General features: G+C 46.1%; 1 protein-coding gene across 2 annotated transcripts in view; it reads left to right on the plus strand.

Moving 5' to 3' along the window:
- ZMAT4 (zinc finger matrin-type 4) overlaps window positions 1-17,247 on the plus strand; it is a 317,188-nt gene extending 299,941 nt beyond the window's left edge. Inside the window, exon 7 of one of the 2 annotated variants that reach the window (XM_045535764.1) lies at window positions 17,116-17,247. In XM_045535764.1, coding sequence (XP_045391720.1) covers window positions 17,116-17,131 — 16 coding nt within the window. In that variant the 3' untranslated portion in view covers window positions 17,132-17,247. Of the gene's footprint in view, window positions 1-3,762; window positions 3,818-17,115 lie in introns of those variants that run through there. The other variant, XM_045535765.1, reaches the window with a different exon arrangement.
- The last annotated feature ends 10,621 nt before the right edge of the window (window positions 17,248-27,868 follow it).

Below are 27,868 nucleotides of genomic sequence, written 5' to 3' on the forward strand. Positions count from 1 at the left end.
CAGACGCTGCTCCTACGGCCACACGTTTATGATCTCATTCAACCCGCCAGATGCTGCCTGGGAAGTTTTATTATGATCCTCCTCATGTAGGAAATTAGGGCTCTCTGAGGTTGTGTCCCTGGTTCAAAGTCACCCAGTCAGCAAAGACAAACACTGGGATTTGAATCCAGATTTTTATATTTTATTGTACTGCAGCTTTCACTTCAGAAAAATGAGAAATTACAAATGCAGATACATCACCAATTAAATAACACTTCTTCAAATATAGCATCTACCTAAATAAAAGGCTGGTATAGAGTGAGCTATGAGCCTGCCTCATCCCATGAGGGTACGTTGCTCTTTACAACATGGCTTTACTGTGCTTAAAGTAGGCCTGGTTTTCTTTTTAGAGTCTGTTCTGCACATTCAGCGCTGGCCCACTCAGAGGTGTGGTCGTACCTTCCCCACCACACACCCTCCACCTTTCCTGGACACCCGACCTCCCCCGTGCATCTCCTACGCAGAAACCTGATAACCATGCAGCCACCACAGTAGCTAAGCATAGCAAAATTATAAAACTGTCCATCATGATTTATAATTATATTTTCAATTGAAATGTCAATAGAACAATTTGGTATCTTTCTCACAATTCTTACCAGTTAGAAGTTATTCATTTTTCATTATTTCCTCAGGGGAAGAAATCATTTTCTCTTTTTTTCTTGTGTTTTTCTGTGTCCTTCAATTTCAACTCGAGCCCTCCGGGATTGTGTGCCATTCACCCATGCATTCGTTCACTCAGCAGACATTTATTCATCAAGTAATTCAGTAAACATTCACTCTTTCAGCATACCGTTACCGAGTAACCCCCATGCACTAAGCACTTTCCGAGTCACTGCGGAACCGTTGGTCGTGGGCCAGCCACTGTGCTGAGCTCTGTGACCACAGAGGTGCTATGTGACACATCCTCACTCTCCTGAACAAGCGCAGCATGACGGGAGGCGGGACGCGATTTCACGCAGCACACAGCAAAGACGTGAACGCGGACATCTCTGATACCAGCCGTGCTGTTCCGCGGTGTAGTCTCTCCGACATTCTGTTATGTCGGTGATGTCCTGTTTTACCCATGGGTGATGAGGTACCTTCCAGAGGAGTGACGTGCTGGCTAAAAAGTAGGCTTCCACAGATGGCCGTTGTGTTAGTCTGTGACTGGGTCCTCTGGGAAGCAGATTCTGAGAGACGGTGACACACGCACACATTGTATTAAGGGGAGCACCTGCGAGAGAAAATGTGGGTGGAGCCGGGAGAAACCTGGGGACCTGGCAGACCACAAGCCCGAGTGACAGAGGGAGGGAAGGACAGCGGGCCAGAGGCATTCTAGAATATACCGTGTGGGCTTAGAAAGCAGGACTTTTGGGGATGGATCCAAAGTTTTTCCTCAGAGGACCCCCCGGGCTTTCAGGAGAGGGTCTGCTTGAACGTCCCTGCTGCCGGAGGCGGCCCCGCAGCGGCAGCCAGAGCTCAGCGGTTGGGACCCGGCTGCCTGTGCCCTGCGAGTGCAGGCTGGGAGCCGCCTTCCCGGGGCGACCAGTCTCCCCGAGTCAGCACCCAGGCGGAGGGCAATTAACAAAGAATCTGATTAAAGCAGCTTGGTGCATTTTAGGAGAACCGCAAGCTCAGAATGGCTGGAGCATAAGGTGCATTTTGGTTGGAGAAATGAGGAAGCAACAAGGGGAATACTGCAGAGATGTTTGGTAGCCGAATCACGAGTCTAAAGTGTAAATCTAAGGAGTTTAGGCAAGGAAGAGAAACTGGAGAGTTCTAAGTAGGGAAAGGACTGAATTAGGTTTTTACTTGCAAATAAATCAATTAGTGGATCATTTAGAAGACGTGCTGAGAAGCAGGGAGAGGCGTTAGAGCAGCGTGTTAGGAACGACAGCAGAAATGCAGAAGCTCAGAAAAGTGAAACACAGAATTCGTATCACTTGCTGACCAGTTGCGTGTGAGTCTTCAATTCCCAGGTTTCTGGCTTAGACATGAGGCAGGAGCCATTCCCTCAGCTAAGGACTGCACGAACAGACGTGAATTTGGGGGAAAACACGTTAAGGTTTGGACAGTGAAGCATTTTCAGTCTCTCAGACACTGGTTTACCCAACACTCAAAAGACAGCTCAAGGCTTGAAATGCACACTGGGCGCTGGGGGCCCTCCCTCCCGGGGAGCTGTTTTCAACAACCCTGCAGAGTCAGCTGACAAGCTCAAGTCTTATGAAGGAAGGGGGTCTCAGTCTGTTCCGGCTGCTGTAACGACGTAGCTCAGACTGGGTAATTTGTAAAGAACACAATGTATTTCTCACAGTTCTGGAGGCTGGGAAGTCCAAGGTCGAGGTGCCAACACCTTTGGTGTCTGGCGAAAGCCCGTTTCTCATAGATGGCACCGTCTTGCTGTGTCCTCTCATAGGGGAAGGGACAGAAGGGCTCTGCCACCCTCTTTATAAGGGCACTACTCACCTAGTCAACTTCCAAAGGCTCCACCTGGTTACACTGTAGCGTGGGGGATTGGGGTCCGACATGTGAGTTACGGGAAGACACACACACCCAGCCCAGGGCAGAAGGCGTTAGCAGGCTTCCTCTTGTAGGAACTCTGTGCCTCTTTTGAACTTTGTCAACTTAGCAGAAGTCAGGAAAGAGAAAAACAGCAATAAATTGATTCCAAAACAAGTTTTTAACCGAATGGACAAAGTGCCCTATCGGCCCCATCCTGTCTCTGTGTTTCTCCTTGGGAGAAGTCGTTCTCGCGTTCTCTGAGCAGATGTGGAGCGTCCGCACGCGCTGGTCAAGAGAGCCGTCACCGCGGGCAGCGGCCATGGGTGGTAGACATTATCTGACCTCCTTGACCTGGCCACACAGAACTCGCCCACAGAACCATCAGAATCGCTAATAAAACAACACGCTTTATCATGAACTTCATTTCTGTTGTTTAAATCTTGTGACATTAATTCAAGCAACATAAAAATTTCCTACCAAAATTGTATGTGTAAGTCACACAGTCTTGGGGGAAAAGGGAAGAGAAGGGATGATTGTTGTGATTCTCTGAGGAGCATGAAGAGGGTTTCACAACAACAGTTTTTGTAATTACCCATCTGTGCCAAGAGATGTGTTATGTGCTTTGTATCAAATTCATCATCTTCCTTTAAGTCACTAAAGCCTTAGAGGTCAGGCCACTCCCTGATTCGAGATGACCGTGCAGCTTCCCCTTCGTTCAGCATAAAAGTCTAAGCTGTGCAATGGCCCACAGGATCTTCATTCTCCTGAATGTCTCAACCTCCAGGTCTATTTGCTGCCCCCCCGGCTCCCACCCTCCTGCCAGCTCCAGCCGCTGACTCCTGGGCTCCCCTTGAAGACTGGTGAGGGCTCTTGCCGCGGAGCCCGTGCGCTTCCTGGTCCCCTGCCTGCTTTCCCCCGACAGCCACATTCCCACATCCTTCCTGTCCCCTGTCCTGCTTTATTTTTCTTAGTAGTCCTTGTCCCCTTCCAACATGCCATAGAATCTACTTACTTTCATTCATCTCTAGTCTCTTCATACTGAAATACTAAACAACACGCTTTATCATGAACTTCATTTCTGTTGTTTAAATCTTGTGACATTAATTCAGGCAACATAAAAATTTCCTACCAAAATTGTATGTGTAAGTCACACAGTCTTGGGGGAAAAGGGAAGAGAAGGGATGATTGTTGTGAAATATAAGGCCTGGGTTTTGCCACTTTGATTTCTTGCTGCATCCTCAGCACGTGACAGCAGTGCCTGGCCCTAAACATTTGTGAGTGGCAAATGTAACCTTCCCGTTGACCGATGAGGGGACTGGGCTGAGAGAGCATAAGCAATTTTCCTGAGTCACATGACTGGTAAGTTGCAAAGCTTAAATTCAAATCCAAATCTGTCTCACACAGTTACTGTCGTACTACGGTTTCCATGATTCCAAATAGCCAACTAAATACTGCCCTGTAATCAACAGGGGGCCTCCTTGGAGGGAATTGCTGCTTTCTGGACTCTGAATTTTAGGTCAGGGAGTCAGACTATGAGAGACCTGTGTCAGAAGTCAAAACAGCAAACAGGCAACACCCACCGAACAGTGGGAGTTTGTAGGCCCACGAGATCACTGGAAACCTTCCTCCCGACTCCCGGGCAGCGTTGCCGGCACACAGACTGTGGGAAAGCCACTGGCACACGTGAGCCGGCCAAGAGTTCCATTTAGATCGCGCGCACAGATGTCTAATTGGAGCTTGCTGTTTATTAACATAAGCTGCTTTGCCATTCTGAAATGGGAGTTAATCAAAATATTGCAAATGATGTACCTTGAGAAATGTCACTGTTTATCATGATTGCATTTCCATATTTCCCCATGTTGTGCATGTGTGTGTGTGTGTGTGTGTGTGTGTGTGTGTGTGTATGTGTGTGTGAAAGGCTACCCGACCGAGGCCAGCTGCCAGTGGTGGGCTGCGTCCGAGTCTGTGTCCTGAGCCTGCGGCCACACTTCGCCGTGCTCTGTGGTGCGCTAACCTTCATCGCTGGAGCAATTGGCGAGGAGCAGAGCGATTTCCTGGCTTGTGCAGCTCCCAAGAGCCAGGAGAGCCCCGTCCCTCCCCTTTCTGTGTCTGTCACCAGGGAGTAAAGGTCATGGGCTGGAAGCAGATAATTATGCTGCCGGAGGAATCAGCGCTTTCCTCTGAGGACCGCCGGAATGTGATTCATGTCTTCAGCCTTTCTTCTTGGGTATTAACAAAGTCAACAACAACAACAAAAAAAGGATTTTTCCCCCAGCAGGACTTGCCGGCGTTGGATGAGAGCTGTCAACATGAATTTTAATCAGAGCGACTGCTTTGCAGCCCTGAGTTTTCCATAATCAATTTCTTTTTGTCTCCTGACTGACAGTGAGATGTGGGTTTGAGAACCGATGGAGTTGACACCTAGCACTCCGCCCTGTCGCGGTCAGAGTGGAGCTCGGCGAGCTGCTCTGTGCAGCCCAGGCCTGTGCACGAGGCGCGGTGGAAGACGGTTTCCTTCCTGTTAAAGCGATTCACCCTGCGGTTCCTTTAACTAGGTCAGCCGACACTATAAATTAATGCACACAAAAGACAGCCAAATTTTTCTTCTTCTTTTTTTTTTCCTTAGGAGCAAATCTATATTGGAGGTGAGATACATGTGGATTTTCTTAAACTGACCTTTATTGTGCCTTGGATTTTGCTTTGTTTTATTTTCCTGCAGCTACTCCACCCCAGCACCTTTGGGGGGACGTGAGGGAGAGCGTGAGGCCAGGCCAGGCCACAGCTCACTGCACCGGCCTTGTGACTTCTGTGATCAGAACAGCCCATGGCGAAAACATTTGAATAGGGACAAACACAGATATTTTTATTTTTCGCTAGGCTTAGTGAGGCAGTGTCAGCATTTCAGAGGACTATTGGGAGTAGAGAAAAACCATTCCGTGGTCACTTTGTTGCTGCGTGGTCCTCCATCCCTACACTGTTCTTTCTGTTCACTGCTTGTCTTCATTGCCAGGGCTGCCATAACAAAGCACCATGAACTGAGGGTTCAACAACAGACGGGCACCGTCTCGCAGTTCCGGAGGCTGAGGATCCAAGATCAAGCTTTCAGCAGGGCTGCACTGCCCCCGACGGTGCCAGGGAAGGGTCTGTTCCAGGCCTGTCTCCCGGCTTCCGACAGGAGCAAACAGACATCCACACAACAGCGGAGTTTGGGGGCTCACCTGGGGGGTCACGAGATCGCTGCAAACCTTCTTCCCAACCCCCCACTGGGCTGCCTGCACACAGACCATTCCGTGGCTTGTGGCGGATCACTCAGTCCTCACACGGAACCTTCCCTGTATATGCACCTCTGGGTCCAAATTTCTCCTTTTTATAAGGACACCGGTCACGTTGGATTAGAGCCCATCCCCTCTGGTATGACCTCATCTTAACTAATTACATCTGCAATTTCCTTATTTCCACATAACGCAGTCACATTCTGAGGATTAGGACTTCAACATATAAATTTTGGGGAGACACATGTCAACCTGTAACACCATTAGTTACCTATTGTGGCTTAACAAATCACCCCAAAACTTAGTGGCTTAGAATAAAAATATTAATATCTCACGATTCCTATAGGCCAAGAATCCGGGCTTCCCTGGGAGCCTTCAGTCAGCCTGTGGTCGTCTTAGGCCTCAGCAAGGGGCGAGTCTGTTCCAGCTTCGCGCAGTGGTTGCTGTCTGGCTTCGGTGCCTTGGGGGTTGCTGGAATGAGGGTCTCGGTTCCTCATGAACTACCGGCCAGGGACATCTGTGCACGTGGGAGGCTCACAACATACAGCAGCTAATGAGGATCAGAGCAAACGAGCAAGACCACAAGAGAGGAACGAGATGAAACTGAAACTCACAGTCCTTTAAAACTCAGCCTTGGAAACTAGAGTCTGTTCCTACATTCTTTGTTGGAAATAGTCGTCAGCTCCAGCCCACACTCAAGAGGAGAAGACTGCACGAGGGCATGGGTGTCAGGATGCAGGGACCTTCGAAAGCCATTCCAGAAGCTGCTTACCTTGGCCCACCCTCTGCGTCACCCTTCCTTTTTCATGACAGCCGGAGTATGCTTTTGCCTCTCTGGTCTGCCTGGCCCGCTTCCTGCCGCTAGCATTTCCGGGGCCTGCTGACCTCTGCGTTTGGTACTATCTTTGCTCCTTTAGGTCCAAAATGGCAGTGTTTCTGCTGGTATCATTTTCTCAAAAACATCGTGGAGTTTCTGTGAATGTTATTGGGTTAACTGCTTAAGAAAACAGTTATGCCCACAAATCTCTGTAAGGAAAGCCCTCTTTACCTTCGGGTCCTGCTGGGAAGGCAGAGAGACAATGTTTTTGTGTTTCCCAGAGATGCAGTCATTCCCTCGAGATAAACGGTGAGACATGTCTGTAATCTCTTTAAGGCCCTTTGATCCTCTGATCCCTTTGAAGTCTCAGCCGAGGCTCCTGCACTCTTACCTGGGACTGTATGCCTGGACCACACTTTCCTGGCAGTGCTCAAAAGCCATTTCTTAATGTTAACGTCGTTTACTGTCTGGAGAGGCTGAGAATTTTCAAAGTTACCAAGTCTTGGTTCCTTTTTGTTTGTTCAGTGTATCACTCTTACCGTTTGCTATAAGCAGTATGACAAAGCCAGATGGCACCTTCAAAACTTTTCATGAAAATCTTTCCAGCTGGACCACCGGGTTCATTCACGCCGGGCAGGGCAGAGCTGTGAGGTGGACAATAGATTCGAACAGCGCTTCCTGTGGCACCTGCCCTCCGCCCCTTCCCTCGCCACCACTGGCTTCACAGCTTCTCGCAGCTTCTGACTGCGTGGGCCGAAGTGTCCAGCCCCCCGGCTCACACGTGTCTTCCTTCCAGCAGCTCAAATATATGAAATTCAGTTCCTCAAACACTTGGGAGTCCAGGGTGATAGAGGTTCGTCATGTCAGCAAATGACTGACAGTGCTTTCGCTGGCTAATATGCGATTCCCACTGCCTTATCTCAATTGAAATGTGTGAAATGGTCTTTAAGGAGTGATAAAGTCACATAAAGGACTTTCATTGACTCATTTAGCCCCCGCAGAAGCCCTGTACGGCAGTTGTCTATCCCCAATTTAGAGATTAGGGAACTGAGGTTTGGAGAAGTACTGACATTTCCTATTAATACAAGTGACATGATTTCGCTCCTGTCGAGCAGCACCAGGATGTTAGACTCCACAGTCACGTGTTCCACTCCTAGTGTCCTGCTGGGACAATTCAGAGGATGTCATTATTTGGAGTGAGTGAGGCATTGTGGTGCATTTTCACTAAGACGGTTCCCGGCCGAGGCTGAATTGCTTCGACGTCGTCGGGTTTGCCCACGACAGACACTGCAGGCATTGCTGCCCTTCGTCGTGTGTGCTTTGCTTTGTCCTGGTGCAGCCTTGGGTGCCCTGGGGGACGTCACCACCATCTCTCAGAGACGCTCCGTGGCACGGCTGGCTTCCTCTGTCCTCTCCATGACCCATCAGCACGTGCGCGAGGTAGAGCGTGGCTGTGTTTGCAGAGTGTGCTGACGGTTTTCAGTAACGAACGTGGACATCTGCTGAAATGAATGTGGACATTTGGTTGTGTCTGTAGCTGGTGCTGGTTCGCACATAAACTCTGAGCCTGGAGCAAACAAAGAAGAGAAAAGGCTAGCCTAGAATTCTGTCTGTGGACTTGTCACTGTGGAGTTTGTGACACAGGACTGACAGAAAACTGCCGAACTTGGAATTGAATGACGTAGAAGCTTGAGTCTGTCTCTGCTCAGTGACCTTGGCCAGACCCCAGGATTTCAGGGTGGAGGAGGCGAAAGGGACTCAGAGAATGACTTGGTCCATTTCTTCACTGAATAGATGAAGAAATGGAGGCGTGAGAAGATGAAATGGCACTTGCAGTGCAACCATTTAGTGGTCAATCCAGGTGTAGATCCTAAACTAATGCTCCTTCTGAGTTCACTCATTCCATTACATAAAGTTGTTTTGCAGCTGTAATAATAATATAGTTATTGTCGAATAAGTTGTCATAAAAATGTCGTGATCGTGTTCCTGCTGCTTTTCCCACTAGCAGGCAGGCCCAGGTGCCAGGGTCCCCCCGACCCCTCGGTGGCCCCAGCGCAGGTGCAGACCCCTGGCTTCTCCGTCAGCTTCCCGCCTTCTCCCCCTGCCCAGCCTGGTGTCTGCCCTCTGCTCGCAGGGCTGCTTCCCATGCACCTTACTGCCCGTCCCCTTCTCTGAAATGTACCTCACACCGCGTTTGTTTCCTGTCCCCAGCCCTTCCCCTCCCTCGGACCTCGCCACGCTCCCCGCCAACCGCCTTGTCCCCATCGCTTTGCTTCTGCTGCTCGGCTTTATGGGCCTCCAACCTCACCCTGCCGAGGGCCATCTTTGGGGAGCAACTTTTCCACTTCCACAAATCACAAATTGCTAACCACGCATACTAGGAACCAGTTTGCATTGCAGGCGCCAGGTTGTCAAAGACCCCAGGAGGTCTGCAGAGCCCAAGGAGAGGCAAACGGGACCGCAGAGTCTGACATTCCCCTTGCCCCAGCCCGGAGCTCGCAGGCACGGAAATGTTTGAGAGAAAGAGGCACAGATTATTTGAATGTAAGTGTGATTGGTCTCTCCGTAACATTCACCCATTGTTTTTCTTCATTTTATTTTCTATTTTGCGGAAAATAGGGGATTTTACATAGTTATAGAATTAAAAAAGAAAGAGCTGCAATTTACATTTCCAAACATCTCTGGTTTCAGACACTTTTGATAACTGGCATTGCCCAGTAGAATGTTCTATATCTGCTCGATGGAGTGGAGTAGCCACAGGCCACATGTGCTCTTAGTACTTGACATGTGGCCAGTGTGACTGAGGACCTGGATTTTACATTCGATGTAATATTAATTAGTTTACATTTAAATAGTCATATGTGGCTACCGGGTACCATAATGGACAGTGTAGCCTGGACCGTTGCAGCCTTTTTTGACGGGGGCACATTGTGAACTCATCAAATCTTGGCATCGCTCCCACGTCCACCGCCTTTGTGCCATGCCCCATGGATTCCCGTGATCCTTCGCTTACCCTGGAGTGGGAAGAACCTGAGCTGCCCGTGGTTTCTAGAGGGCCCATCTGGCTTCACTGCCCTCTCTCTGTTTCTGCCAGTGAGACGGGACTCAGGCAGTGACGTAGCCTAACACTAAGGCCCACGTAGCAGGTAAATAAAAATAATGATGGTAATAAGAGATCACATTAATTTGTTGTTTCACATGTACCACATACAAAATACTTCCATGTATTAATCATTTAATCTTCACAACATCCCTGTGAGGTCTACGTAGTACACTATCCTATCATACCCATTTGATGGACCAGGAAACTGAGGCAAAGGCCACAGAGCTCGCTCTCTGGCACCACTGAACTGCCTCTGCATTTTCTCCCCTGCAGAGAAATTCCTGGCCCACACCCTGGGCGCTGTCCGTGTCTGCCCCACACGGAAGTGGGGTTGGGCTCAGTGTCCTATGAAACAGAAGCGGAACCAGACGGTTTGCTGCTGCCATACTGCACTGCAGTCTGACACTAAGCACCTAGAGTGGGTGCCCACTTCACAGGTGACGGGCACAGTCTTCAGCAAGACCACCCTCGGCTCAGACGTCAGCCGTGAGCTCTGGGGGCTCCCAGAGCACCTCTGACCAGCTGGCTGCTGGTGTGGGTGCTCCCACCGCTCTCTCGGATTTGGTAGGTCGCTAGACGGCATCACAGACCTCAGGAAAGAGCTAGACTTACAGTCACCATCGTGTTATACAGGATACTAATCAGGACCAACTAAAGGACAAGGCACACGGGACAAGGCCCGTGAGGGTCCCAGATGGGGCACCTCTGTCCTCTCCTTGTGCAGTCAGGGTGCGCTGTGCTCCTGGCACACGGACGTGTTTGCCAACCAGGCGAGCCAGGAAGCTGGACCGCGTTGGCGTCCAGAGTTGGCTGTGGCTTCGTTACTGCGGTGTGACCGATTCCGTCCGTGGCTGTGTGGCTGAGGTCAGGCTCCGCCCTCGCCCTTCTCCCGTATGTGCAACTGCTCTCACGGTTGGTCTTGGCAGCAGGCGACCTTCACCCTGAGACTATCCAGGGGCTCACCACGGTCACCTTGTTAGGATAAAGTGCCAGGGTCCACCACGAATTTCAAGGACAGGGCTATCATTTGAGAGATTCCAAGGGTCTTGCTCCCCCACCTCACGAACCCGGAATAAAGACCGAAGAACTTCTTATTACACAACAGCCTCGTCAACGTTTTTCTTTCAAGTGATTAAGGAAACAGGCTTTTCTAAGCTTTCGTGGTTACTGGGCACGTTCAGACCCATCACCTCGTTTGATCCTATGACACGCCCATGAGGAACATGCTATTGACGCCTTTGTCGCATACATGGGTAGACTGAGGCTCAGTGAGGTTAATAGCTGTGTACACTAGCACCCAGCTGTAACAACTCGGGTGGGGTTGAATCAAGCTCTCTGACTTTCCATCACAAGCCCTTTGAATACGTAGGACAGACAGTAGAAGGAGACCGGAATAGAGATGGAGGTGATTTGAACACTGAATTGTTTTTCTTATCTGAAAATGCAGGATGGGAATGGACTTGCAGGACAGGGCAGTAAAGGGTGGCAATGGACCCTCTTTCTGGTTTTGCGCATGTGTTTGTTTGGGAAAGATTATGTTCTGAGTCTGTGCCAGGCCTTCTAATAAGCATTGGAAATACAGAAGTAGAGACCAGCCCCCAGACAGTGAGCAAAAGACTGCAGTGTGACAAGGTCACGGAAACAATAGAGAGAGTGCTCAGGACGAGCACCTACCTAGGAAGGGCGGGGCAGAGGGGAGTCAGGACAGGCTGGGGAGAGAATGCAGGAGCTGAGGCTTAGAAACAAACAAACAACCTGCTTCCAGCTCTGCAAGTGAATGCAAACGGGGTCAAGGGCTCTCTTGCTTCAGTGTGGGAGGCGATGGGTCTGGATGATGCCCCAAAGCCTAGCACTTTGCAGGTTCCCTGTGCTACTTGCATCTGCCCCAGCTGTGGCTTGAGCCCCCAAAGCAGGAGGGATGGAGTCACTGAATAAGGGGCTCAGGGTGTGAGGACATGTGTGTGTATTAGGGGCACCATCAAGTTTTCTCACCTATGACGTGATGATGTTGGGCTTTTCTAGGGGATGGCTGGGATCCCTTCTGGCTCTAACATTTCATTATCTTGTGATTTTATGAAAAATGTTTTGCAAAGCAAATGAATAGTGTAAACAAGATCGTAAAGAGAATATTTGCCTTCTTAAGGGAACAAACTGCTCTGAAGCACATGGGGCTTTCATTTGCACGTAAACTATGCGATTCTGTGTAAGCAGAGGAGGCTTGTTTTCCTCGGTGTGTGGGTAAGTTAATTACACAACATTCTTGTCAGTTTTGCCCGTGTACGTGTATTAGGAAGTAATAGAACTGCATTCATTTAAATAATTCTGTACTTTTGAATGTTCATGATTTCTTGACTGTTTGCAATACCCGACTTTTCTCTGAATAAGCCTGGATTTTTTGAAATTATGACTTTATTCCATGGGTTAAAACTACATGGGATTTGTTTTTCCAAGAAGGATTTGGATGAATTCATCTTGTGTTTGTTACTGAGCGGTGGGCACACTCCCTGACGCACACAGAGGCCAACAGCTTTATTGCGAGTCTACTGCAGGGAGACAGGCGGCAACGCTCAGACCTGTCTCCCTGAACGAGGGTCTGGGGCAGGTGTTACAGGCAGAGCGTGGCTGTGGAAGAGCTAGGGAAATACGGCAAGGCACGATCTGATGGGCTCATGCACAGGGGCAGTGCCGGGTCCTTGGCTCCTAAGTCCCTACAGCAACAAAACAGGGCGCCACGTCCTTCTTAATTCAGTCCCATTCCTCCTCCCTCCTGGCTGACTTTTTTGTTCTGTCTGGCTCTGGGTCATACATTGGGCACACTTGGCTCATGTGGGCACAATCACGTCATGTGACCTGCAACCTGGGCTTCCCTTGCACTGAAAAACAAGTCATTGTTCTGTTACATTTTGTTACTGACAAAGTTCAACCAGATCGAGCTGGTCCTGTGGTGACACGTTCATCAGCTATCAGAGATGCCACTTTCGATCATCTTGAAGTGGCTTAGGACTACCTAGCAGAGGCCGACCTGTTGGGATCCAGCCCTGCCTGCACTTTTGACTCCCAAGTTCTATGGTCTCTCTGCATCTTTCTCCCCCTGCAAAACTGAGCGCTTCTTCTCCCCACTCCTGTATCAGTCGGGCTACACAGACTTCCACTAGAAATTAACACTTTGCAATTATTTTATTTGTTTAGACAACTGTGTAGAAGACTTGGGTGTCCTACAGAGATAGCACGTGCACAGCACAAAGCCATCTCCCTGGTTCTACTCTCTCTATACCACATCCCCTTCTCCCATATTTCCCCCCACACCCCCTCATTCCCCTGATACTCCCCCATTCCAGAAGCAAAACACAGCGCACCCTTTGTGTTAGGCATAGCAGTTTACCACTGTAGCTTGAGCATTTTCTTGAGGTTTTGTTTTCCATTCCCAGGTGGCTGCTCAAAATGCCCTAAATGCATGTTGTCGTGTCAGGGTAAACTCAGGGCAGGCTGTCTGGGGGAAGCACGCTTCCCCCAAGAGGGACGGGAGGGGCTGGGACAGTGAAGGGGCAGCTGGTGAGTGCCCAGCTGGACGGAGCAGCCTGTGCCAACTATGGCAGCACAGGGGAGCGTGGCAGGCGTAGGAACCTCAGCCGATTCTCTGCGATCACAGAGGCTCTGCGTCATTGTCATCGTGAGGGGTAACTGACAAAACCATGGCCCTGGAGGAGAAGGCGGCAGTCACGTCACCAATGACCTTGGTGAATTACATCAAGACATTTCTGCTTCTCCAGGCGGTGGGGGACCCGAGGGGCCGGACAGGAGACTAGCGCGGTGTCAGGGGCCTGGCCCGGGCACGGGCGGCAGAGGTGGAGGCGACGGCAGACGTAAGAGTGGAAGACAGGCCAGGAGGATTGGTGATTGAGTGGTTATGGGCTGAGGGAGGAAAAGAAACCAGCCTGGGAAAACACTGCATTTTTGTCTTAATTTAACACTTATTTGCCAAGTGTTGAGATAAAAGAATGGAAAGAATATAAATTGGAAGACGCTCAATTTCAGAAATGTAATTTAATTTGATGTATCATCATACTATCTTGATAAACTGAGCAAAGGTGATAAGTCCTTGGATGCCATTCAGTTCTCAGGCTGAACAAGTCCAAAGTCATGGCTGTTTGGCAAATATTTTTGGAAATTGCCTGGAACATGATTCCTCCTCATCTAACAAATTCTGGCCATATTATTTTATATAAACCATGGCCCATGACTGCAGTTTTCTTGTCCGTGTAAACTTGCTACCTGGCTCTCGGAAACTAGGCTTTTGAGGGCTGAGATGTTCTGCTTTGTTTTTAAACTTCTTTATTGAACAGTTTAAATTCAGTATGGGACAAATAAGTCATTAAATTTTTCTCCAGCCACCACCTTCAAACGTAGTGGTCAAACTGCTTTCTCTACCCACTCCCGCCGCCTTGCTAATATCTCAGGAAGATTTCCTACATGTCTGGTTATTTCAAAGGTGAGACCGTTTTCAGTGGTCCGTCCTGTTCTACATTAAGACTTCTGTGTCATGCCCAGGTCAGAGCACATCTCCCTTCTGGAACCTCAGGGGCAGTGTGGGGAAGGTGGGGTGCGGTGGGAAAAAGGAAACGCTTTTTGTGCATACCTGGTCCTGCAGATGTGCTCCTCACCCGGCTTGTCCTAGAAGGCCATCATATCCCCTGCATGGCAGGGCCTCCAACAGGGGCTGGAGGGGACAGAAGCTGTCTGTAGCACCACGGTTCCCTGACGTGGACACTTCTCTTTTGAAGAGTGGAGGTACTCATTTCAAACCGTTTGAAATCTTTCTAACTGCATTCCAAGACCCCGAGAACAGTCCCCCTTAACACCCAGTTACATTCTTTTTCGAAAGGTAACAAAAGTGAAACAGAGGCCGTGCGGAGTCATGTTTATGGTTACATGTGTCAGAAACAAGGGGAGCTATGTGAGTACAGTTGGGACACACAGGGGACAATTGAAATTGGCTCTTCAAATCCAATCAAACTGAAGACCGTCTGAGAACAAAGACTGTCCCTCACCACAAATGGAAACTACGTAATGAATTCTTTTCCCTATGTCTTTCTTCTATTTTCTATTTAAAGAAATTTCTGAAAATACATGAATTATGCAGCTTATCTCTCAGATGAAAAAGAATTTTCTTCTTGGATTGGATGGCTGCATATTTATTAATAGCAGTAAAATTTTCCATGTTCTTTTGTATCAAATGGGACGCTGACAAAAATATGAAAGAGCCTTTCCAGCAATAATAACAGTAACAGATGAATAATTACAAAGGCTGTATGGAATTGAAAGACATTTTGTCATTATATCTATGTGTTCAGAAAGGATCTGAATAGTTATGCTGACTGTAAAAAGGAAGAGTGTGACATTTTTCCTCACTATGGGATTAAGTTCTTAATATATCACTTTTACTATAAGTTAAAAAAAACAAACCCAAAACCCTCATTTGTTGTTTTTTTTTTCCAAATGATGTAATCATGACAGAAGACTGCTGGGCTCTGGATATGGAATAGTAATGTTCTTACTACTATATTACATGTGGATGCTGCACTTCAAACCCATTTTAATTTGAAAAGTGCTCATCTTTGCAGTTTATAAAAATGAAATTAAACTTGTTTGCTCAGTGGGAACTTCCAACCTTCTTTATGTCACATTAATCCATGAGGCTGACAACTATACAATTGCCTTAGGTCATGACTGGCTTGTGGCAGAAACTGAGTATGAGATTTTTCTTTTAATAATGACTAGTAAAAAGTGTCTCTGGTTACTAGGGTCATTCAAAGGCAAATTGCAAAGATATTTTTACCGAAAAAAAAATTTAAAAAAAAAGCATGTAGTCTGTTTTCTTTTGGTCTGCATGATACCAACAACATTCAAATTCTTATTCAGATCCTAGGAATATTCTATGCCAGCACTTTTCTTGGAAAATGAAATGTCAAGGTATGCTGTGTGTTTCTAGGTGAGCGATAGAATTTTCCTTTGTAGCTTTTGAATTTTCATGTAACAGATTGCCAGTGAGACATCTGGACCCTAGTGATGAAGGACAGGAAAACCTATGGGAGGATCCCAACCTGCTCAGTGCTTTTGCCACCCTCCTGCCTAAAACATACTTTATGGGAAACAGTCAACTACCAGGAGATACTGATTTGGCAGCCTTGTTCTAGCCAGAGGCTCCAATAGCGTGAGAGAAATCGCCTGCACCTAATGTCAGCAAGCTCTTTTGCCTCCTGATTTTGATTTTTTTCTAGGGTTCAAATTCCACCCCTTATCAGCTATATGATCTTGTGCCGTTAACTCAGCCCTGTTAAGTAAACCTCAGTATTGTCGTCTTTAAAATGGGGAGAAGTGGCACACCCATTAAAGGTAGGCTAGGAATCAAATTATAATGTAAAACAAACGTAAAATTCTTGACACATAGTAGGCATGCAATAAATGGTAGCATCTTCTTACAATAAATAAAAAAAGCAAAACTAAAAATCCTTTAAAAAATAGTTATCAATTTGAATTAAATCAACACTATTTGAAAGTAAAGCGGGGGAAAAAATTTATTTCTCTCATAGAAAAAATTCTGAATGAATGGAGAATGAGGTTTAGATTAAATTGAAATCTAAATGCTATAATGTTGTTCTCCACTCCCAGTGGAGGGTTCTGCATGTAGTTATACCTGGAACTCAGAGATGGGTATATGCAGCATGGCATAAATAAAAATCTATTTACTATTTTTGTTTTAAGAATATTTGAAGTTAATATTTTATTGTTAACTTTTTATATTTAAAAGTTTTTTGAACTAAATGAATTTAATTACTAACTAAAAAGATTGCATTTAAGAATTCTTTCTCTTTTTGTTGTGATGAATAGAATGTATAGATTAATTTAGGAGAAAATTACCTTTAATATGCTTTTCTATGCATGACTTAGGTATCCTTTTCCTCTCTATTCACATTTTGTTTCATATCTATCTCTAGGTTTTCAAATTTTTCTGTGCCTTGGTCTTAAACATTTCTTATTAAATTTATTAATAAATATTTTATTATTTTTGGTTGTATTATAAATTTTTACTTTTTTCCTTAGGTCTACCAAAGGATTAATATTTACATATAAAAAAGGACATGTGAAATGAATTTAGGGTCTGCATTGACGGCATAGAGGTGTAAATTGGCTTCTTTGTACGTGGAGATGACATTGGTAACTGAGTTATTATAGACACAGGTTATGTAGAACCTAAAGGATTCACCATATTAATTCAGTGTAATTGAGTTTGATGGTTAAAGTGACGTGGGGGGGGGGAAGGGGAGAGAAAGAGAGAGAGAGAGACAGTGTTGGAATATGTAATTATGAAAGAAGGTAAGACTGTGTTCCCTTCTGTCTTGTAGCCTGAAGAATAAGTAGTGAAAACATCAATCAAGAAATAAGAAAAAAAATGTCAGCATTTCTCTGCCGTGGAGAATTGCTTATCAACCACAAGAAGAGGATTCTTTCTTGAACAATGAACACTTCTACAAGGATTCACAGATCAATATGAGACTGATTCTGATTTTGGAAAGTGAATGAGGCTTCTTTCCTTCTTTTTCTTTCTTTTTTTTTTTATATTTTGTGGTCAGTCGTGATATTAGGATGGGTTTTTTTATTCTTTCCTGATGACATACTCAACACTTGTTCTAAATTATAATCCTACAGCAAACAGTTGGAGCATTATTCAAACTTAAAGACAGCGGAGACATTTAAATTTCCAGTTTATTCTAGATTTCCTCAGAGTATAATTGTTCTGTTAAATCCTCCATGATTGTGATGTAAACCACCTCTACCAGAAATAAACATTCTTTTTCCATCACGTTGAACGTGACTGAGGGCAACACACACAGACCCAGAACCAATCACTATCAGCGGAAGACACATCACGGACACGAACGCGTCCTTCCTGGTACACTTGGAGCACGTGTGCTGGCTTTGCCATCTGAACACAGAGCGGGAGGAGGGTCAAGAAGGAAGAATCCTCATCCTTTTTTTGTGATCATTCAAAGAACAGTTTCTCAAGGTTAAGCCACGTCCTCTCTGCAAGCTGCCAAATCATAGCTTAGGAAAAGAATTAGTTTGCCTGCATGATAATCCTCTTAGGCAAAAATGTCTTCACAGCAGTTGACCTTGGTGCAGTGTTTTCTCCAAAGCATCCAAAAGAAGAATGATCACCCCCAGAATGAAATGGCAATAAATGAATATTTTTTTAAGAAGTTGGCCTGAATCATGGGCTTTCATTGGGGTACTGATGATTTAGAAAGAAGTAAGCACATTCTGAAGAAATGGCAACCTTGAGTAAGGTGAAGTCCCTTATTTCTTCTAAGTCCGGTGGCTGGACCAAGATTCAGTCACTTTGGAAAGGCCCCACTGGACAGCGCGACAGACGAGAACAGTGTCAGTCTCCCACGGGGAATGTCTCTGAGCACAAACCATAAAGCTCTTTCTCTAGGTTTGACTGTTTTCCACGGTGACTGGACTGGATGTCTTGCAGGCTGGCTACGAGGTGGGACACTGAGCCTCCATGCCGATGCTATCCGTGCGCCAGCTGGGATCTGGCTGGCGTTGCCCCTTTCCCCTGGTGGCCACAGGTTATGAATCTGCTGGTGTCAGGATCTTCTGGACATAACATTGTTTTCCAGAGAGCTGAGGTGGCCACAGCTCCGTGAGCAATAGACGAAGTGACACAGAATGCACAGTGTCGTTACGGAGGGGCCTGTGTCCCTGGGCTTGGAATCCGGCCTGTCCCCTTGAGGAGAGCCGGCTGAGGGGGGACCGGACGCCCTGTCTGCCTGCAGAGAGAAGCAGCCGCGCCAGCGCCTGCCACCCTGTAGGAAGAAAGGGGGTTGGATGGGAAGAGTTTTATTTTGCTGTTTTGGAAAGCACACAACAGGGCCGCAGCCCTCCCTGATGGCTTTCCTTCAAATGTAAGATACGGCTTTATTTGTCAATTCTGCTGTAAAATAAGCATTGTTCAAGTAAAAATACAAAAACAAAAACAAAAACCAAGCAAAAAAAACTTTGTTTCTGTTTGTGTTATAGTGAGTGAGCTCATGCCCTGAAGTATTGTGTGTTTGTTTGTTTTTAATAACCTAATATAGAGAAGTCTATAAACATAGATTTATTTTGCTTTACAGAAAGGCTGTGCCAAGCCCTTTATAGATAAGCTTCTAGCTACACTAATCAGATTATTTCAGAATTCCTCATCTAGATATTGTTCCTCCTTGGCAACCTGTCAAATGAAAGTAAATACCCTGCCAGAGGTTTTGTTTGTGTGTTTTCAAATTTCCTTATTTTCGCCCATGCAGATAAGGGATGTCATCATTCTAGTGGACCAAGGCGATAATATGTTCACCTTGATGCAGGAAGGGACCATGAAGGTCGTTTATATTTTGGGACTACTTGAATGGAAACATCCCTACTTGGGAAGCTAGCTGTTTGCTGTTGTTCTTTGTTACTTTGTTCGGTATGGTTAGGTATGGTTATGTCATCTAAAAGAGATAAAACACTCTCGCAGTCCTGGTAATGCAATTCATTTACTTTGCAAAAAGTTTTTCTTCTTCAGCACAGGGGTAAGCTTCAGGCTAGCACCTGTGCCAGAGGCTACAAATGCTGGGGTGGTGAAACTCAAATTAATGAGCCTTCATTATATACAGTCTCCACAGCCCAGTGAACTAATAAATAGGGTCGTAAAGCAATCCGCTAAGCAGAGAGGACTACAGTGATTCCTCTTGCTGATAAAAGTAGTAATAAAACTCTCATCCGCAATTGCTTGACTACAAAGACCAGTAGGATTTGTTTTTCATTTGTCTCTTAGATGACATATAAACATAAATTGGAACTGCAAGAGTCTTTACACCTTGCTACAGAAGGGAGATTATTAGGTCAACCAGACCAAAAGATGATAACTATGAAATATGTGAAAAATGCTAAAACTCCCATTAGGGAAATTTGAGCCTTCAGGGGGGTCACACCTCTTCCAAAGCTGATCTTCTGAGTGAGGTTTTTCTGACAGGTCAGTGTGAAAACAGAATATTAGAACCCTAATAAGAAAATAACCTTTCTAAACTGCCAGGTAGTAAAATAGCTGCATTCTACATTCCATCCAAGCTAAATAAATATTCATTGTTCATTTGACCAACTTGTCCAAGGAATCGATTTTTTTTTTTTTGTGACCAGAATGAGAAGAGTTCAATCAACATATTGTGGAGACAGATTTTTTTTTTCCCTTTTCTGTTTTTTACCGAATTTATTTATACTAGAGGCATGCTAAACTACCTCATAAGTTTGTGGTGTGGATTAGCTAATTAATAAATAAAGTACTTAAAAATATACATCTCTCTATATAAATGCTGCCGTAATTTGTTTTCTAGATGAAGATATGCATGTCAAAGCAACTGTGTGGATGTTCCATTGTAATATTCATGTTTATAAATTTGGCTTAAATTGAACATACAAAAATCCTGATGTGAAATGAAATCCTGAGAGTCCCAGCATGGACTGAGAGCATCTAACTCCCTGCAAATACAGCACCTGGGAAAACAAAAGCATCTAGAAGCACAACCCAAATGCCTTTAAACAGGCATTCTCAAAAGAGGGGGTCACTGCTGGTTTAAGGAGTATATTAGGTAATTTTGCATTGTAATAGTTAAGATGCCAAAAGTTTGTTAGTGATTTATATATAAAAAAATTAGAGCAAGGTTATGACTATGATAATGTCTTTCTTCCCTCACCTGTTGAGTACAAGACAAAGGGAAGTCAGAGCGGGTCTACACACCAGCAAGGCAAGGCTGTGAAGATGAACTTGATTTGTGTCTTCACAGACAACTGTTGCACGCTGTTTTCTTTTTAAGCCTAAAGAGAAGGGGATGGAGTTAACATCTAACAGTTTGTTAGTAGCATCATCTGAAGGCGCTAGGGTAACTAGACGAGAACTCGTTTTCCTCCTGGCTACGCATTGCTGCCGTTTTTCCCTCCATGTGATTAGTTACTCCTTAGTCACTATTCTGAGTAGCAGTTTTATTTGCTAATTTCAAATGCCTCACCTTAATTAGCAATTCATTCTGACCTTTAAAAACCACATTCTATAATCTTCAAATTATATGAGTGAAGGGAAAAAAAATCCAATTTTATCTGCCTCCCCCAACTTTTGACTACCATAAGCAGGTGACTATTGTCACACGCCAAACTTAAGTCAACTGTGATTTTCTGAAGCCCAGGCTAAATTTCCCTCAACCTACAGGTGGTCTTCAGGGTCAGAGAGGGCCAGGAGTGATTTGACCTCAGAGAGTTGAGGTGATATGATGTAGCATATTTGGCTAATAAATTTTAATTTTTTTAATTTAAGAAAAATGAGAAATGGCTACACACAATAGTAGATTCCACTCTTGCATCCTGGCTTGCAGATCCCTTTTGAGAATTTTCAGCATGTTTTCCACGTAAATTGCTGCTCTCTGAATAATTAACTGTCTGATCATGGGACCACCTAAAAGCAGCGACATGCTGTTTCCCCGTGGTTGCCAAGTCAGTGGCCAAAGGCTGTACTTAAAGATCAATTTTTTAAAAATTGTATATTCTCATATTTCTTGAAATTATCTTAATTGTTGGAGGGGGTGTTAATCAGGGTGCATAACATTAGAGCTGACGACTGCAGAGTTCCTAGTCCAATGAGTCGTCATGTGGGGTCCGCCCCAGCTCACGGTTTCACGGCCCTGGCTGTAAACAGTCGCCAAGAAGCTCACAATGGGAGGATATGATTAGCTGCCAGATCTTCGCTCCAAGGAAAGTATTAATACTATCAATACATGTGTGTAACTAAGGTAGTAGGAATGTTTTCCTATTTTTCAAAGCTATAATCTCTTTGCCTAAGCTTGAGAATACTGGACTGCAGGGCAGTCATTGTGCAAGGAGACCATCTGCAGCCACTCTCACCCCAGAGGGACCCGGCCGAGCCTCGGGCGCGGCGCACTCTGCAGAGAAAAGACACCTGCCCGCCAGGCCCCACGGTTGGCTTTAGGGGCATCAGCAAATGCCTTCAGTTTTTCCTCCTTGTGAATTAATTCTTGCCACTTGTTAGACCTGCTCTGTGGCTTTCGTGTTGATTGACTACAGGACCACATTTTCAGAACTTAGGGGTATCTTGGTCTTTTGTCCTTTTCCCCACTACTCTTTTACCTAGAGCATGCTGCTATTTAAACAAGGAGGTCCAGTCAGTATGTGGAGAATATTGCCCACTTTGGAGACCTATTTTCTAAAGGCCAACAAGTTTCCACTTCCAACTAGATATAATTTTTAAAAACTTCTTTCCCCATTATCTCCTTTTTTACTACTTAATTTAAGGCCAATTACAAGCCCATTTCCCACCTCTATACAAGCTGCCAGCTCTTGGTGTCCTTTGGGTACCGAGTTTAACTGTGCTGTAAGCTGGTCAAGCACCCTGCACAAGCCTCCCGTGGGGCGAGTAGTAGAGTGAAGTTCCACCTGGGCTTCCATCCGCCATGTACTTCCTTGATAGTGTTGAGTTGTAAGTGAACTAAATACTTGGGTTTTTTTCTTTTTCCAGTCACTCAAAAACTGCCCATCTTACCTGGTGCATAGCAAGTCTTCCTTTCTGTGGACGTGGACTCAATCCTTACCCATTTTTATGTAATAACTCATGTCTTCAATGAGTAATAGCTCATTACTTCAATGCCTCTTCTTTGTAGATATCAAACGCAAGAGAGAATACAATTTTTACTTTTAGGAAATGTCTGACATGATCTGATTTATTGCTGGGATTTGAAGAGAACAAACCATTTTTACTTTGAAATTATCTTCAGCCAAAGTTCCTTTGAGAATAGAGATGGGTACCCCTAAAAGAGAAAATCCAACACCAAAACCTATTTCTCCTTTTTGCAAACTCTAGTCATCCAGTTCATAACAAGCAGTAAAGGTGTCCTATACGTTGTTTATCACAGATGCATATATAATTCAGTAATTATTAATAGTTAATACAAAGTTCCAGGCAAAGTGTGTGCCGCAGGGGGAAATACTACAAGGTTAGAAAAGTCTGGATTGGGAATAAGGTTCTGGCATTTATTTGCTTTGGGATCTTGGGCAATTTATGTAGGTTTCCTGAGCTTCAGTTACTCCACCTTTAAAGTGGAAATAACAGAGCTTTTTTCTTGTAGAGTTGTAGAGATGAAACAAATTTACTGTGTGCACTTCCCTTCCCTCCTGTCCTCCACCACCCAGCTAGCCAACCGTCCTTCCGCGTTCTATAGGACCATTCAGTGGCGAGGGGACAGAGACTTGTAACACCATCTTACCGTCTCCCTCATGTCCATCATTCTAGTTTTTAAAAATATATGATGAAATAGAACCTTCCGTGGGAGAGGGTCACTGCTAAGTGTAACCCCAGCCTCCCAGAACGGCCGAACCCGGAGGGCTGCAGAAGCTGTCAGTGTGGGTTCGTGGGGGCGTCTCTCCCGTCTCACGTCCTCCGGCCCCCGCCCTGCCCAGGCTCCCGTACCCCCGCCCCCACCTGCACCCCAACCCCACCCAGGCTCCCATACCCCGCCCCCACCTGCACCCCAACCCCACCCGGGCTCCCGTACCCACCCCCCGCCTGCACCCCCGCCCCGCCCAGGCTCCCGTACCCCTTCCTGCACCCCAACCCCACCCAGGCTCCCGTACCCCACCCCCACCTGCACCCCAACCCCGCCCAGGCTCCCGTACCCCCGCCTGCACCCCAACCCCGCCCAGGCTCCCGTACCCCTTCCTGCACCCCAACCCCACCCAGGCTCCCGTACCCCACCCCCACCTGCACCCCAACCCCGCCCAGGCTCCCGTACCCCTTCCTGCACCCCAACCCCACCCAGGCTCCCGTACCCCACCCCCACCTGCACCCCAACCCCGCCCAGGCTCCCGTACCCCCGCCTGTACCCCAACCCCGCCCCGCCCAGGCCTCTCCTGCCCGCCCGGCTTTGAGCAGCGCAGGGGCCTCTCGCTCCACGGGGCTGAAGGACGGCCACGCTGGTGCTGGGTCCCCAGGCAGCCAGTGCGGACAGCCGGCCACGGGTTTTGCCACACAGGGGCGAGACCGGCTCCTCAACACACTCCCGGGGGCAGAGCTCCGCGCGTGCTCTCACACGGGTCCGCATGCGGCCTGCGCGCACACGTGCGCGTGCGTGTGTGTCGATGGCGTGACCTGTGCATTTCCACGTGGTTTCCTGCTCTCTGCAAGGACACAGGACGAGTGTCGCAGCCGCGGATTATTCCTCTTTGTTCCTTTGTCTCTGAGGAGCCACTGAAGGAAAAGTGGAGCTGGCTTTAGGGCCGCCAGTGTGCTGGGTGGTGACAAGTGCCGGGCGGACCCCGCGACCGTAAACGCCGCGAGCCTGGGCCCGCCCCGCGCAGATCACCCGCCGCGGCACGCTGGCTCTCCTTCACCCGCACCCACTAGAATTTTCTGTCTCGTTCGGGACTCCGCCCGATGGTCAGGGAGCCCGGGTGGCCGTGCGCCCCAAGGGTGACAGCCTGCGCGCTGCCACCCGGCCTACGGGGAGGTGACAGGTTTAGGTGGTCCCCCGCGGTCGGCAGTGGGTGGCGTGGGGGGTGCATCGATGCCCTCCGGCCAGAGCCCGGGGCCCGCTGTGCGGCCCGCGGGACATCAGCACCCCGGGACATCCACACCCCGGGACATCCACACCCCGGGGTCATCCACCCCCGGCCGCCGCCTCCCTCGCAGGCTGGGCCTCCTCTCCTGGGTCTTCACTCCCGAACTCTTCCTGCCACGAGGCTTTTCGTCACCTGTGCGTGGGACCTTGCCAGTCCAACAAGTGGAGGAAAAAAGAAGGCATGAGTTTATACTGCACACGTTATTTTTAAAACATCCAGTTCCACTGGTTCACATATCTGAAGAGATTAGATCAATTAGTCACAGAAATAATCACGAATGCAACGGGAAGCTCCGCCTATGAACTGGGGGCACCAAGACGCAGTAGCGAAGAGAGCTGAAATTTAGGCGACTGGGGTTGGAGCCACGCGGTACAGGTAGAATAAACGGGCCTTTGTGAAGCAGCTACGCTCCTGACTCCCGCCCACCTTTCTTAGGTGACACAAAGGGGGGTTGGGGTCAGTGGTCCCAGTTACTGCATAACATTTGAAGTCAGCCGGATATTACAGCAGGCAGCTATGCGTGTTCCTGTCACATACTCTACTGAAGTACCACCTCCCCCTTTAAGATTATTTTAGGATTCAGGAATGTGAATTAAAGCAACTCAGATAATGACCAGATAACATGAGGATAACACTGATGCTACCTGCACCATTAAATGGTGACTGCAATGACATTGCCCAGAATATTACACTACCATGAACTCCCAAAAGTGTCCAGAGAGTTTCTGGCACTTTGCCCTGGGCCCTTGGCTCTGACAGGGTGATGCCCTGGTGCTGTCTCCACTCAACTCTCAGACAACATGGTCTCTGACTCATTTACTCCTCATTTTCGTGAATGTGCAGTTGTCCAATATGTCCCTGGTTTCAACTTACGGTGACAAAGTCACCTTAATTTTGTAACCAACTATGTCAAACCATCTTAATAATTAAAACAATTAAAGGAAGAGCATTGAATCCAAGATCAAATCAAAGGAAAGGTTTCATCCAACCCATGTGGCAGTCAGACTGTGTTCTGCAGCCTAGACGTTATCAAAACCGCAGATGTGTAGTTTCGATGTTCCATTGCACAGGAGAGTGAATATAGTTATCAATAACATACAGTTCAAAATAGCTGGAAGCGAGGATTTTGAATGTGCTCACCACAAAGAAATTATAAACGTCTGAGGTGATGGATGTGCTAATTACCCTGATTTGATCGTTGCACAATGTGTACATGTATGGAAACATCCCGCTGTATCCTGTGAATATGGACCATTGTTATGTATCAATTAGTGTGTCCATTAAGTTAGAAAACTCTCACCAAATTAAGTGTAGAAGCAACGTACTTCAACACAATAAAGATGATATATAACAAACTCATAGCTAATATCATACTGAATGGGGAAAAGTTGGAAGCTTTTTCTGTAAAATCTGGAATGAGGCAAGGATGCCCACTCTCATTACTCTTATTCAACACAGCACTGGAAGTTCTAGCCAGAGCAATTAGGCAAGAGAAAGAGATAAAGGGCATCCAAATCTGAAAGAAAGAACTTAAATTGTCCCTGTTGGCAGATGACATAATCTTATATATAGAAAACCCTAAAGTATTCACTAAAAACTGTTATAACTGATAAATAAATTCAGTAAAGTTTCAGGGTATAAAATCAAACATACAAAAATCAGTAGCATTTCTATACAGTAATAGTGAACTACTTTAAAAAGAAATCAGGAAAACTATCTCATTTACAATAGTTACAAAAAAATAAAATACTAATGAATAAATTTAACCAAGGAGGTGAAATATTTCTATACTGAAAACTATAAAACATTGATAAAAGCCAACTATAAAAATTGAAAAAGACACGAATTAATGGAAAGATAGCCCATGCTGATGAATTGGAAGAATTAAGATTGTTAACATTTCTATATTATCCAAAGTGACCTGCAGATTCAATGCAATCCCTGTCAAAATACTAATGACAGGAATAGAAAAGAAAATCATAAAATGTGTGTGGAACCACAAAAGACCCCAAATAGCCAAAGCAATCTTAAGCAAAAAGAACAAAGCTGGCGGCATCATACCATCTGACTTTAACATATAATACAAAGCTATAGTAACCCAAACAGCATGGTACTGCCATAAAAACAGACACAGAATGGAACAGAATAGAGAAACCAGAAATAAATCCACACACTTAAAGTTAACTGATTTTTGACAAAGATGCCAAGAACACACAATGGAGAAAGGACAGTCTCTTCAATAAATGGTGGTGGGAAAACTGGATATCCACATGCAGAAGAATGAAGGCAGATCCCTCTCTCTCACCATATAAAAAATCAACTCAAAATGGATTAAAGACTTAAAGGTAAGACCTGAAACATTAAACCTACTAGAAGAAAACATAGGGGAGATGCTTCATGACATTGGTCTGGGCAAGGAATTTTTGGATAATAACCCAAAAGCCCAGGGAACAAAGGCAAAAATAGGCAAATGGAAGTACATCAAATTAAACAGCTTTTACACAGCAAAGGAAACAATCAACTATTGTGGGTGAAAATGGGTCCTACAGAATGGGAAAAATACCTGCAAACTATGCATCTGACAAGAGGTATATATCCAGAATATATAAATAACACAATTCAATAGCAAAATCCCAAATTATCTTATTAAAAAACAGGCAAAATATCTGGATAAACATTTCTCAGCAGAACATTCAAACACCCAACAGGTATATGAAAAAATGCTCTACGTCACTAATTATCAGGGAAATGCAAGTCAAAATCACAATGAGATATCACCTCACCCCAATTAGAATGGTTATCATCAGAAAGTGAAAAAATAACAAATGCTGGTGAGGATGTGGAGAAAGGAGAACTCTTCTACACTGTTGGCAGGAATATAAATTAGTGCAGCCATATGGAGCACAGTTTGGAGGTTCCTCAAAACATTAAAAATAGAAATACCGTAAGATCCAGCAATCTCACTACTGGGTATACATCCAAAGGAAACGAAATCAGCATGTTGAGATATCTGCACCCACATGTTTGTTGCAGCACTATTCACAATAGCCAGGACACGGAGGCCACCTAAGTGTCCATCCGGGGTGAATGACAAGGATGGTGTGGTGCACAGGCACACCCTGTTTCACTGTGCTTTGCAGATGTTGCCATGTTTACAAACTGAGGTTTGCGTAACCCTGCGTCAGTCAGGCAAGTCTGTCAGCACCATTTTTCCAACAGCGGGTGCTCTCTTTGTGTCTTTCTGTTAGCACTTTTTAGCAATAAAGTATTTTTAAAGTATGTACATTTTCTAGACATCACGCTAATGCACACTTAATAGACTACAGTGTAGTGTAAACATAATTTTGTATGCACTAGGAAACCAAAAAATCTGTGACTGGCTTCATTGCAATATTCATTGTATTGTGAGGGTCTGGAACCGAACTCACAACATCTCTGAGGTCTGTCTATATATTG

This window comes from Lemur catta, chromosome 22 (genome assembly GCF_020740605.2).
Source record: "Lemur catta isolate mLemCat1 chromosome 22, mLemCat1.pri, whole genome shotgun sequence".
NCBI classification, from domain to species: domain Eukaryota; kingdom Metazoa; phylum Chordata; class Mammalia; order Primates; family Lemuridae; genus Lemur; species Lemur catta.